We start from the raw sequence: 14,704 nt of genomic DNA on the forward strand, positions 1-14,704 counted from the left end.
ATGGGCTAATCCTAAAATTCATATGGGAATGTGGGAGGCCCCAAATAACCAAACAATCTTGAGAAAGAACAGAGATGAAGGACTCACACTTCCTGATTTTGAAACCTACTACAAAGATGTAATCAAGACTTGTACTGGAAATAAGGACAGTAGTATAGATCAGTGGAATAGAATTGAGAGTCTTGAAATACACCCATACACTTAAAGTCAAATAATTTTTGACAAGGGTGCCAAGACCATTTGATTGGGAAAGAATAGTCTTTTCAACAAATGGTGCTAGAAAAATGATCGCCACATTAAAAAAAAAAAAAAAGATCCCAAACTCACACTATATACAAAAGATAATTCAATACAAGACACAGACCTAAATGTAATAGCTAAAAATGCGAAACTCTTAGAGGAAAACAAGTGTCCATATTCATGACTTTGGGTTAGACCATGGAGTCTTAAATATAACAAAATCATAAGTAGCTGAAGGAAAGCATAAATTGCACTTCATCAAAACTTAAAACTTTTGTGATTTATAGGACACCGAATGTGAGAAGACAACTCCTAGAATGGAATGAAACATTTGTAAATCGTATTTCTGGTAAGGATCTAGTATCCTGAATATATACAGAACCCTTAGAACTCAACACTGGAAAGACAACCTAATTTTAAAAATGGGTAGAGGATTTGAATAGACCATTCTCTAAAGAAGATATACAAATAGTAAGTCCATGTTAGAAGATGCTTAACATTATTAGTCGTCAGGGAAATGCAAATCAAAACCGCAGTGAGATACCACTTCACTAGAATGGCTAGATTCAAAAAGAGACAGCAATGTGTTGGTGAGGATTTGGACCTATTGGAACCGTCAAACGCTGCTGTTGGAAATGTAAAATGGTATGCCTCTTGGGAAACCATCTATCAGTTCCTCCAAGAGTTAAACGTAGAGTCACTATATGATGCAGCAATTCCACCCCTAGTTGTATACCCAGGAGGAATGAAAACCTATGTCTACACAAAAACTTGCGCGTGAATATTCATAGCATCAATCATGGTAGCCAAGAAATAGCAACAATCCAAATATCAATCGAGTGATGAACGGGGAAGCAAACTGGTGTATCCATACAATTGAATGTTATTCATCCATACAAAGGAAGGAAATACTGCTGTGTGCTGCAACATGGATGAAACTTAAAAACATGTAAGTGAAAGGCAGACACAGAAGCCTACGACTATGATTCCATTTATATGGAATGTCCAAATTAGGTCAGTCTGGTAGAGACAGATTAGTGGTTACCAGAATTTGAGAGAGGAGGGGAATGGGGGATGATTGCTTATGGGTACAAGTTTTCTTTTGGAGGTGATGAAAAGCACGTGGGAATTACATAGTGGTGATTGGCTGCACAGCTTTGTAATATATGAAAACCCACTAATTATACACTTAAATGGGTGAATTTTTAATGTTAATTGTATCTCAATTGCTTTTCAATATAGAGCTGATCAGAAGTGGTGGTACCCAGAGTGTGGTCCCAGCACAATCAGCAGCATGTAGGAACTTGTTAGAAATGGAAATTCTTGGGCCCCTATTCCAGACCTGCCAAACTATTAGCTCTGGGGGTGACGGGAGCATCTAATGAGCTCCCCAGGGAATTCAGATTTAAACTCACGTTTGAGGACCACTGGTCTAGAGCTACAATCCCTAGATCTTGTAGATGCCCCTCATTCCAGGGTTCATGAATATCTCGATCATGCAGTGACACAGCCCCGCATACCACAAGTTAACCACTCCCTTAGTTGGAGTGCCTAGTACGCCATCCAAATTAATCTGTTGAAGTTTTTCATCAACAACTACATCCGTTCTTAATTTTTGCTTCCAGTATGATTAGCCATCTGTTTTGTTACAGTTTATTTTAAAGATTTTTTTTCACATAATTGTAATTTTCTACTTCAAAAGGAAAACCTGAGAGCTTAGTGACACAAACTACTGAAGCCCTTCTTTCACTTGTGTTTGCACATCAGTCAGGGTCCATGAGGAGCATCTCTCAGATGTCCCTGACATTGAACTTGAGGGAAAAGCAGTGAGGGCCAGCAGGGACTCCTGGTGGAGGTGGTAGGGGAGATATCCCTAGGTATAGACACTGTCCCATTACCCCTGTCGCTACCCGCCCCAAACTCATTTCACCCATGAATTAGTCCAGACTCTCTTTTTTTGAGAGAGACGGCATGTGCATGTGGGGGCTGGGGGGAGGGGCAGGGAACAGAGGGAGAGGAAGAGAGAATCTTAAGCAGGCTGCACACCCAGCTTGGAGCCTGACACAGGGCTCAATCCCATGACCCTGAGATCATGAACTGAGCTAAAATCAAGAGTCAGACGCTCAACTGACTGAGCCACTTAGGTGCCCCAGTCCATACTCTTAATGTTAGAGAAACCCAATTCAGGCTGATTTAAGCCAAAAAGCCCACTGTGGCAAGTTCACTGGGAGAATCTACCTTCAGGCAGAGTTGAACATTGGGCTCAGATGGTTACAGAATACTGTCCGTCTGTGCTTTCCCTGGGTTGGCTTTATCCTTGGGCAGTTTGCAGAGATGGCCACCAGCCACCAGCCATCTGGCTGACATCCCATTGGGTTAATTCAGTGTACAGGTGGTACCTCTGAGTTAAGGATTGCATTCAGCTGCATGTAACAGAAAATTCAAGTGACAGAACCTTTGCCTCAAGGAATTTTTGTTACCTAACAAGAAGCCCTGAGTCTTGCAGCTCTATCCTATCACCAGTTTCCATTTCTATTCCTCCATCCTTAGTGGCTGGCTTTTGTCTTCAAGGTTGCCAGTTGGTCCTGCAGCTCCAGGGTGCCCATGTTCCACCCAGGAACAAGGAGGAAGGACAAAGGGCAGGAGACACATGTCACTAAAGCTTGTCTCTTTTTAAAGATTTCATTTATTTGAGAGAGCAAGAGAGGGGGCATGAGCAGGGGGTGGGGGGGGCAGTGGGGATGGAGAAGAAGAAGCAGATTCCCCGCTGAGCAGGGAGCCCAACAAGGGGCTCAATCCTAGGACCCAAGGATCGTGATCTGAGTCACCCAGGCGCTCCTAAAGCTTGTTTCTTATCACAAAAATACTCACTTTCCTGGAAGCTCCACCATATAGACTTCCAAATAGATCTCTTTGTTACAGCTGTGACCTCTCCTACCTGCAAGGAAGCCTAGAAAATTAAGATTTTTAGCTGGAAAATGACTCTCGCAAGCAAAATAGGGTTCCTCTAATAAGAAAGGGACAATGGATATTAGAGGCAGATATTCCCGGCAAAATCCCCAGGGTTGACTCTCTAGTCATGTGCCCAGCCCCAAACCTGTGTAAACCTCCTAGTGGCAAGGGTGTTGTCTTGTTCACTGTTGGATTCCCAGTACCTAGAATAGTGCCAAGTCCAGAGAATGCACACGCCAAGTATTTATGGGATGCATGATTAGCCACGCTTGACTCACACCCGAAGAGCTAGGAGGTAGAGTCAGCCCTCCAAACCACGTGAGCTGATGTGGGATGGAGGGTTGGCTCCCTAAAGGAACATTAGCTTGCTGTTACCAGTAGAGGAATGGATGCTGGCCAGATAAGAACAGTGCATGCCCAGTACAACCCAGAAGTGCTCAGACTTGCCAATTTTTAGATATCACGCAAACTACTCATCCAGGAGCACAAACTAACCAATGCAAACTAACCAATCCAGATCCCAGTGCTCTAAACCTCCTCTGTCTGCCTCTCCCACTCCAGGAGGCGGTATTCCTCTGCCCCCATCCCCCCAGGGTCAAGTACCAGATAACCAGAGATGGCCTCTAGCCCCCAGAGCCTGCTGAAATTATTCAAACTAGCCAATCCAAAGCCTTCCTACTGTGCCTTGTCTTTTCGCGTGGAAATCTCAATAAAGGCTCCTGCCCATGCTTTCCTCCTGCTCCTCCTGACCAACCCGGGTGCTTCTTCCTGTGACTCAGCATGGCATACCTTGCCTCCTGTTTCTAGGGATCTGTGAATATGAAAACTTTTTTCATGACGATTATTTTTGTCTGTGCGTCTTAACCATACCTGATTAAAACCAATGCTAGGTGCATTTTACAACACACTAGATGTGGGTTTGGTAAGATAATATGTATTTGGGAACAGCCTCAGACCTTGAATCTTGGTAGGACTCAGGAATCTGTTAGCAATCCCCCCCCCCCCCCCCCCCGCCCCGCCAAGGTGATGTGGATGATCAGCAAGAACTGAAAATCAATGATCTAGTCTCATCCTCTCACTTCGCAGATGTGAACGTTGGGGCCCAGGCTGGTGGAGTCAGGAGACCACATCCTGGGGCAGGAGGTTGTGTGGTGAGCACAGAATTAAAACAAGGAGTGAGATGCTTCCAGCCAGGAAGAAAAGCCCCTCCTACAGCAGGGTGGTTCCTGTCTTCTTAACTCTATTGCTTAGGACCCTTTGGTTGCAAGTAACAAGTGAGCTAGAGCTCACCTGAGCAGGAAAGGGAATTTTATGAGAAGGGTACATAGGTGTTTCCTGGAGCTGGTGCAGGTGGGTCTCAGGACCAAGCAGAGCCAGGAAACACAGGATCAGGCCGGCCCCTCTCCCCCTGTCCTCTTCCTCGTCCCTGTGTAAGCCCTTGCCCCTCAGACTTGCTTCCTCTGCCTGTCCTATCCTCACTTCACAATTCCACCATGCACACTGTCGTCGGTCCCAAGTTCAATGTCCTGGGAAACAGACTGTGATAACTCAGTGTGATTGGAACTACCCTTGGGCCAGTCACAGGCAGGAGCACAAACATGGCTGGCAGAAAATAGCCCCCCTGATTGGGATCGCTGCCAGAGTTGTCCCAGAAATCTCACCGAATCCGAACTCCTGTGCCCAGCAAGGCCTGGGGTGGTGGTTCCAGGACATTGGCACCTCCTTTCCCCAGTCAGTTGTGACTGGGTTCTCTGTTTCTACTCCAGTAACAAATCCTTGTGATGTGTTCTGTTCTCTTGGAGAAGTTCAGGAAATTTCTCATTTCATTGGCATGATCTAGAGAAATCCTTTCCAGGGAAAAGGCTTTCAAATGGGAATTCTCACGTCTGCTATGTGAGATTTTAAAAATTCGTTTTTATTTCTGATGGTGTTTTTCCTATTCTTGTCCCTATGTCCTGGGTGGTCCTTGGCCTCCCGTTCATTTCACACGTACTGGGGCTCTGCTGAGGGCACAAGCATGTAAGGATCTAGCAGGTCCCTGCCTGTGGGCAGCTCAAACTCTGGCTTCAAAACTCATCCCAGTGACTGTATCACCCAAGCCAACATAGAGAGCCATGGTCTCCCTAAAATATCCGGAACTGGCTCCGCATTAGTAGTTCCAATAGTAATGGTGAGGGGTGCACTGACAGATACTGTCTTGTTCCCAAGCCCCCGGTTTGCTATTATCACCCCCATTCTAAAGTAAGAAAAAGGTTTGGGGGACTGCTTGCCCTGTGATCCGTAGCTGATGAGTTACCCAGCGGGATTTGACCCCCATGTCAGATGCCAGAGCTTTGCCCACTGCCTGTCTTGTCTCTGGCCTTTAATTATTGCACTTCATACCCAGCAGTCAGGGAACAAAACAGTAAATAAAGTGCTGAATTACACAGTGCAAGCCGTTAGCAAATAGGACAGCGTGTCACCTCGTGCTAATCGTATGCTGCAGACGAGTGCAGAAGGCACCCGAAGCTGTTACCAGCTGTGTCTGCACCCTGTCCTGGAAAAGTGTAGATGGGGGATTCGGGCAGTGAGGCCCTAGGTCAGCTTCGCTAGTTTCAATAGCTCATAAATATCCTTAAAAGTCAAAGCAGTTACAGAAGAAAGAGATCACCATGGACTGAGTTAATGAGGAAAGGCTTTCCAGAAGAGTCAGAACAATGGGGAGGCTGCAGATAGAGGGTGGGGGGTTCGGGGGGGAGGAGTGGGGGGCATAGCATGAGCCCTGTGGAAGTTTTCCACATATGACCATGATCTGTAGCAATAACTATTTCACACACAATTATCTATAAAAAGGAAACAGAAGTCTCATAGAATAATATTTAACTCTTACTATATACCATGACACTACTATTTACTTCTTTTAAAGAATATGCTAGTTGCCATCCACTTAATTGCTCTCACCGTCCATTAATGGATCGCCTCCAACAGTTGATCAACACAGCAGAACAGGTCTGATGGAGCATTGTTTTGTAGAAAACAATGGTGGGCCCTGAGGCTTGCCAGCTGGGTGGGGCCAGCTCAGGGTAGATGTCCAAACCAGATGTGAAACCCATACCAGGCAAAAACAACACAATTTCGTGTCTGTGAGAATAAGAAAAATGATCTTCGTGCTGTGGCGTTTGTATATATCTCCAAAGATGCTCCCGGACACTTAAATGTTCAGGGTTACAATTCCCCGAAGTGGATTCTTCCCGCATATATGGAGTTTTAGGTCAATTGTGGAGAGGCCCGGCGGCCTAGATGGATTGGGGTGTGGGCTGACAAGGGAAGAGCCAGGAATTTTGGACAATCCAATCAGGCAGGAAACCTTTCTGCTCTTTATGCAAGGATTACAAGGCACAGAAATGTATGTAGAGAAAGAACTGGGAAGACAGATGTCTTTCTGATGAAGTTTCTAGGATGAATATGTGAGTGGATTTGCCAATTTTTGAGCTAACCATAGTCTGTTGGTTCATTATTATAAGCAGGCTGGGGTGTTTTTTTCTTAGTAAATATGCTTTTAATGATTTAGGAAGATTCAAGCCCAGATGTACAGAGCTAACACAGCTCCTGCCAGCCTACTTTGCAGTTTTTTTATTGAGACAATTCATTTTATCATGAAATTCACCCTCATGAAGTATCTAGTTCAGTGGTTTTTAGTGTATTCACAAAGTTGTTCAACCATTATTATATAATTCCAGAACGTTTTTTTTTTAAGATTTATTTTCTAGAGAGAGAGTGCGCATGTGTGCACAAGTGGGAGGGGCAGAGGGAGAGGGAGAGACGATCCCAAACAGACTCCATGCTGAGCGCAGAGCCTGACGCAGGGCTCAATCTCACAACCCTGAGTGAGATCACGACCTGAACTGAAACCAAGAGTCAGATGCTTAACTGACTATACCACCCAGGCTCCCAATTCCAGAAAATTTTCATTTCTCTGCCCCAAAAACCCCACATCCATGAACAATCACTCCCACCCCCCCAACTATTGATTTTTCTGTCTCTGTTGGATTTGCCTATTCTAGACATTTCATATAAACAGAATCACATAACGTGGCCTTTTGTATCTGGTCTCATTCATTTTGCAAGTTTTCTAGGTTCATCCATGTTGTAGCATGGGTTGGTACTTCATTCCTTTTTATGGATGAATAACATTACATTGTGTTTATATGCTGCATTTTGTTCATTCATTGATGGATATTTGGGTTGTTTCTACTTTTTGGCTATTATAAGTAATGCTGATATGAGCATTTGAGTACAAATTTTTGTGTGGGCATATTGAGGAACTGCCAAACTATTTTCCAAGAGGCTGCATGCGCCATTTTACATTCCCACCAGCAGTGTATGAGGGTCTGCGTTTTCCCATATCTTTGCGCATATTATTATCTGCCTTTTTTGGTATAGTCATACTTGTGGGTACAAAGTAGTTTTATTTGCCATTTCCTAATGACTAAAGATGTTGAGCTCCTTTTCACATACTAATTGGCTATTTTTATATTTTCTCTGGAGAACCATCTATTCAAATCCTATGCCTATTTTTCAGATTGGGATTTTTTTTATTGTCGAATGATGAGTTCTTTACATATTCTGCAAAGTAGACCTTTATGTGATTTCCAAATATTTTCTCCTATCGTGTGGATTGTCTTTCACTTCCTTGATAGTGTCCTTTGAAGCTCAAAACTTTTAAATTTTGGTAAAACCCAGTGTATCTATTTTTTTCTTTTGTTTGTGTTTTTTGGTGTCTTTTAAGAAACCGTTGCCTGATCCAGTGTCATGAAGAGCTGTGCCCTCATGTTCATCTAAATGTTATAGTTTCACCTCATATTTAGATCTTCAATATGTTGAGTTAATTTTTGTATGTGGTGTGAGGGAGGGGTCTAATTTCATTCTTTTGCATGTGGATAGGTTGTCCCAGAACCATTTGTTAAAAAAGACTGTCCTTTTCCTATTGAATAGTCTTGACACCCTTTTTAAATATCAATTCATCTTAAATGGATGAATTTATTTCTGGACTCAAAATCCTCTTCCATTGATTTATAAATCCTTACACCAGTAGCATACTCTCTTGATTGCTTGTAGCTTTGTATTAAATTCTAAAATCAGGGCATGTAAGTCCTCCAACTTTATTCTTCTTCCAGGATTAGTTTGGCTATTCTGGGTCTCTTGCATTTCCATATAACTATTAGAAACAGCTGGTCAATTTCTATTAAAAAAAAAAAAAGGTCAGCTAGGATTTAACAGGGATTGCATTGAGTCTGTAGATCAGTTTTGGGGGAGCATTTCCATTTTAATATTAAATCTTCTGATCCAAGTACAGAATAGCTTTCCATTTATTTAAGGCTTTTTAAATTTCCTTCAATGTTGTTTGGTAGTTTTCAGCATATAAATCTTATACATCTTTTGTTACATTTATTCCTAAGGGTTGTTTTTGTTTTGTTTTGTTTTGTTGGCTGCTATTGTAAATGGAACTGGTTTTCTTAATTTCATTTTTGGATTGTTCATTGTTAGCATGTAGAAATACAACCTTATTTTGTATATTGATCTTCTTATCTTGCAACTTGGCTAAATTGATTTACTGTAATAGTTTTTTGTGTGTATGTGGACTTTTTACAACGTTCTCTCTACAAGAGAGATCATGCCATATACAAATAGGGATAGTTTTACTTTCTCTTTCCAAGCTGAATGACTTCTTTTTCTTGCCTAGTGTTCCTGGCTAACGCAGTACCGCATTGAATAGAAATGATCAGAGCAGACATCCTCATCATGTTGAAAGCTTTCAGTCTTCCGCCATTAACTATGATGTTATCGGTGAGGGTTTTATAGATCCCCTTTATCAGGATGAAGAAATTCTCTTCTCTTCCTAGTTTGCTGAGTGTTTTGAAAAGGTGTTGAATTTTGTTAAATGCCTGTCTTTTTCTTTTTGCCTCAGTGGACATGATTATGCAGGGGTTTTTTTTTCCCTTATTCTATTGACATGGTATACTGGACTGATTAAATTTCATATTTGAACCAAGCCTGCATTCCTGGGATAAATCCCACTTGGTCATGGTACATAATCCTTTTTATATGTTTGCTGGATTCAGTTTGCCAGAATTTTGTTAAAGATTTTTGCATCTATATTCATAAGGGATATTGGTCTGTGTTTCTTTTCTCTTGGTGTCTGGCTTTGCTACCAGGATAATTCTGGCTTCATGGAGTGAATGGGGAGCTGTTCCTTTCTCTTCTGTCTTTTGGAAGAGTTGTGAAGGATTCATGCTAAATCTTTTTTAAACATTTGGTAGACATCTGGTCCTGGCCTTACTTTAAGGAAAGTTTTTCTGTTTGTTTGTTTTGTTTGTTTGTTTTTTTACTATGTCAATCTCTTGTTATAAGTCTTACTGGATTTTTTTTTTCTCTTTTAGTCAGGTTTGGTATTTTTGTCTTTGTAGGATGTTGTCTGTTTCATCTAGGTTATGTAATTTGTTGGCACACTGTTGTTCATAGTATTTCTTTAATAATTCTTTTTATTTCTGTGAGGCACATAACTGTCATCCTCTTTCATTCCTGATTTTAGTAATTTGAGTCTTTTTTTTTTTCATGGTCAGTCTAGTTAACAGTTTGTCAATTTCATTGATCTTTTTATTTTTTTAAAGATTTTATGTATTGAGGGAGAGAGAGAGAAAAAAAACAAGTGGGGGGGAGAGGGAGAGGCAGGCTCCCCACCGAGCAGGGAGCATGATGCCCCGGGGACTCAGTCCCAGGACCCTGACATCATGACCTGAGCCAAAGGCAGACGCTTAACCAACTGAGCCACCCAGGCACCCCTCATTGATCTTTTTAAAGAACCAACTTTTATTTTCATTGATTTTCTTTTTTAAAAAAATTCTATTTTATTCCACTTTAATATAGATTATTTCTTTTCTTTTTTGGGGCTTACTTTGCTCTTTTTTTTGTCTTAAGGAGGAAGATTAGGTCATTGATTTAAGCTCTTTCTTCTTTTTTAGTATGGTCATTTATAGCTATAAATTTCTAAGCACTGTTTTTCCTGCATCCCGTAAGTTCTGGTATGTTGTGTTTTCATTTTCATTCATTTCAAAGTATTTTCTAATTTCCCTTGTGATTTCTTTTTTGACCTATTGGTTATTTAGGAGCGTGTTCTTTAATTTCTGCATATTTGTGAACTTCTAGTTTTCCTTCTGTTACTGATTTCTAAGTTTTTTCCATTGCGGAGTGGTTGTAGGACATACTTCATGTGACTTAAATCCTTCTAAAATGTATCAATGCTTGTTTTTATGACCTGAGGTGTTGTTTATCCTGAAGAATGTTTTATGTGAGCTTGAGAATAATGTGTATCCTTCTTGAATGTATATGTTAATGTTTTTCATCAGATTTGGGAACTTTCTGAATGTGAGTTCTTCGGGTATTTTTCCGGCATTTTTTCCCTTTTTCTTTCTGTTTCTGAAACTAGATCATATCAGCTGGCCTATCCTCAAGGTCATTGATTGATTTCTTCTTCCTGCTTAAATCTGTTGTTGAGCCCCAACAGTGAATTTCTCAGTTATTTTACTTTTCAACTCCAGAATTTCTCTTGGTTCTTTTTTATGGTTTTTACTTCTTTATTGATAGTCTCTGGTGAGAAATCATTCTCTTCTCTTTAGTTTTTTTTAGACATTTTGACAACTCCTTTGTGAATATGTTTAAAACAGCTAATATAAAGTCTTTGTCTAGGGGCACCTGGCTGGCTTGGTCAGAAGAGCGTGCTACTCTTGATCTTGGGGTCATGAGTTTGAGCCCCACGCTGGGTGTAGAGATTACTAAAATGAATGAATAAATGAGTAAATAAGTAAATAAACAAACTTTAAAATAATAATAAAAAATAAAGTCTTTGTCTAGTAAATCCAATGTCTGTAATTCCTCAGAGGTAGTTTAGACTGATTTTTTTTTTTCCTGTGTATGGACCATACTTTCTTGTTTCTTTGCATGTCTCATAATTTGATGTTATTGTTGGAAACTGGCCATTTAAAATAATATAATTTGACAATGCTAGAAATCATATTCTTCTCCCTTCCCAGGGCTGCTTGTTACTGCTATTTATTGCTGTTGTTTGTTTAGTCACCATTTTCAGGTAATTCTGTAAAATTTGTCTTCTTCATTGTGTGTGGACACTGAAATATCTGCTAGGTTCTCTTAAGGTCATCTAATGATTGCACAGAGATTTCCTTAGATGCCTGGACCAAGTAAGTCTTCCAGTCTTTGCCGTTAAGTTCTGTGTGTGTTTGGGGGCACACCTTCAACACTGAGGCAGATCACAAATCTACCTTAGTTTTTACTTTCTTACTTGCTCAGAGCCTCAACATTAGGCAGAGGTGAAAGCTTAGGGCATCCTCAAATCTTTACTGAGCATGCAAATACCCGCAGGCACAGCCCTATGCATACTCATGGTCTTTTAGATTCCCAAATATGTGGGAGCTTTGCAAAGCCCTCTATAGATATCCCATTCCCCAGTTTTGCCTTTTAAGCTGTTTGGCCAGTTCATTGTTTGTCTCAACTGTTACCCACCACCTTGGACAGTGTGATGTTCAACAGTTGCCTCTGATTGTTTTCAACAAATGCCCCAAGGAAAATGCTATTCACACTGGCTGAGCTCTGATTCAGGAAAAATAAAGACAGCCTTGAAAGTGGGATCTTCCAGAAAACCACCAGATAGGTCAAATAAAGCCAGTTCTCTGAGAATGGACTTGGAAGAAGCTCCAGCCCTGCCCCCTGTGGTGGATGCCAGGATGCTGGCTCTCAAGACAACTCCAGAGCTGGTGGAAGGGACTGGAAAATAGAGCAAGTTAAAACTCCACAAAGCTCACTGTTCTCAATGAGATCCTGCCAATTTTCTTAAGTAAACTCTGCTGGAATTACTACATGCCTTTGGTTAATTTCCAGAGTTTTGAAAAAGGCTGATTCTGACCATTTTTGCCCGTGTTCTCATTGCTTTGTGGAGGAGAGAATCCTCAGAAGTCCATCCTCCACGATTTCATTGGCGTGGCCAACAAGCTAATTTTGAGCCTGCATGTGCCCACCGTACTCAGTGGCTAATTAAGGACACTATGCTTGCACCCAGTGGCTTAATGAGGCCACTTTTCCGTGGTTGAATTGTTTGTGGATTCTGTTGGTAGGGGCCAGTGGGGTCACGCCTGCCAGCCAGACACTCACATTTTAGTCTTGTATCTACAACAAGCGGAGTATATGACCTTGGAACAAAGGAGCTGAGATTTCCAGAGTACTAACTATATGCCACAGTGTGTGCTGGGTCTTTTTTGTACATTATATCATGTCATTCTTGCAACAACCAAGAAAGAAAATGTTTCCGTTTAATGGATGAAGAAACTACTAAAACACAAAGTGATAGGCAGGTAGACTAGCAGGTGTGTAACCCGGTATATGTTTCTCTCCTCCCCCTTCTGGCTCCACCCCATCCCACTGCAGAGGCAAGAGGGGACAAAGCCAAGTGGGTGTTCACCTGGCCGCTCATCTTCCTCCTGTGCATCACCATCCCCAACTGCAGCAAGCCCCGCTGGGAGAAATACTTCATGGTCACCTTCATCACCGCCACGCTGTGGATCGCTGTCTTCTCCTACCTAATGGTGTGGCTGGTGAGTGGCGGAAGCGGGGGTGGGCCGTACAGACAGCCCCTGCCCAGCACCTGCCGGAGGTGGGAGAGCTGGGTTCAAGAGCGACCTCAGACACGGTGGTGCCACCTTGAGCAAGTCGCCTCCCTTTGCAGACGTTGGCTTATTTCTCAGTAGAAGGGGGTTTCAGCAGAGGTGCCTGGGGCTGTGCTCGGCACCAGGGATACCCGGATGGACACAGCATGGCACTGATGTTCAAGGCAAGCGTGGGGGCAGGAGAAGAGATTCTGAGATCCACTGCTCAGGTGCGATGGGAAAAGGAATATGGCGGTGTGGTGGGGATGCTCTGGGAAGATCTCTGGAGGGCCAGTGCCTAGTCCCCCTTCCTTTCCAGGGCCCCTGGGGGAAGGTGAGGGAGACAAGTCAGTGGGAGAGGAACACAAGGCAGTCTTTTCTGTAACCCCTACCAATAAACTCTTTTGGCCCTCATAACAACCCAGTGGGATAGGGGTTTTTATTTTGCCCATTTTACAGATGAGGAAACTGAGGCATCCAGATTGAGTAATTGGCCCAGTTGCACAATTATCAACTATTATACGATTAGTTACATAATCAGTAAGTTCTAGAGTTGGGCTCCTGGGTCCATGATCTCAACGACTATCCCGAAATGCCCCTCAATTTCTTACTGGAGTTTTCAGATGCCATTTGGACTGAAGTTTTGCAGGCAGAGAGGCTTTGGCATAGCTCTTTGTAAGCACCTCTGGCCACGCGTGACAGCTCCCTGTACAAACCTTTCATTGGCTGTGGGTGGGGGGCGGTAAGCAGGAGCCCCTTTCCCCTTTGCTCCGTGTACCACCCTGTGGGGAGGGAAGGGCTGTGGGGTCACATGGAAATGCATTTGAATCCTAGATCTCCCACTTACCAGCCGTGAAACCCGGCAGGTGACTCAGCTTCCATGAGCCACGGTCACCCCCTCTGCAGAAGGGGGACGACCATCCCCGTCTCACAAGTTCATGGGGAGGATGGAGTTCTCTGCTCAGGCTTTGTGGTTCGAGTTGGCAGCATGCCTGATCGATCGTAACTGTCGATAGCAACTGTTTTCACCATGAGATGCAGCCAGGGCTGCGTCCATGCTTTGTCCAGACAAAGGTTAAAATCCTCACAGATGCTGGTGTGTGTGTGTGTGTGTGTGTGTGTGTGTGTGTGTGTGTGTGTGTGTGTGTTGGGGTGTGGGAAGAGTTGAAAACAGCTACTATCCAAACCCCCAAGTAGAGGACAATCAAGGATCACGAAAACGATGCCTTATGCGAATTGCCCTTGTAAATTGACATTTTTCAGAGAAGGTTAACACCAGCCCATCTTTATATTTGATAGAAGGATCCAGGGAATTCTCTTACTGAAGTGCATTCCCAAAACAACACTGCAAGGAAAAAAAAGTATTGCATGACATCTGAGGAGTAGGTATGAGAATTAGGAAAGATCAAATTAATGAATGGGTGAAACTTTTTCTTCTCCAGTTACTGGAAACAACAGTATTATGAAATCAGCTCTGCTCATTCGCTGTGAGGCCAGATGTTTAACAACACTCACATCCCCATGACCTCGAGTCAGCCCACCTGCACTTCTTAAAGCAGAGAGAGTCTGGAAGCAGCTTGCCTGGGGTCACAGGAACTGCTTGGCTGGGGCACCCTTACCTGTGGCTTTGAACTTCAGCCCGCCTCACAGTTTGGGGGAAATGGAATGACCCTGACGGTAGAAATTGGTCAAGACGACAGCACCCCATGTTAGCCTTCATTTTGGGCCATGAGCTTGCTTTCCTTGTGACCCGATGGGGGCCGCCAGGGAGCAATGACATCTCATCTGCCCACCCCTTACTCCTACCACCTTTTATATCT

General features: G+C 42.9%; 1 protein-coding gene across 4 annotated transcripts in view; it reads left to right on the top strand.

The window, feature by feature from the left end:
- SLC24A4 (solute carrier family 24 member 4) overlaps window positions 1–14,704 on the top strand; it is a 182,860-nt gene that overhangs the window by 153,543 nt on the left and 14,613 nt on the right. For all 4 annotated transcript variants that reach the window (XM_032405817.1, XM_032405814.1, XM_032405816.1 and 1 more), the window contains one exon: window positions 12,667–12,833. In XM_032405817.1, the coding sequence (XP_032261708.1) occupies window positions 12,667–12,833 (167 nt within the window). The remainder of the gene's footprint in view (window positions 1–12,666; window positions 12,834–14,704) is intronic.

The sequence above is a fragment of the Phoca vitulina genome, unplaced genomic scaffold (assembly GCF_004348235.1).
Source record: "Phoca vitulina isolate PV1807 unplaced genomic scaffold, GSC_HSeal_1.0 scaffold7, whole genome shotgun sequence".
In the NCBI taxonomy this organism is placed as follows: Eukaryota; Metazoa; Chordata; class Mammalia; order Carnivora; family Phocidae; genus Phoca; species Phoca vitulina.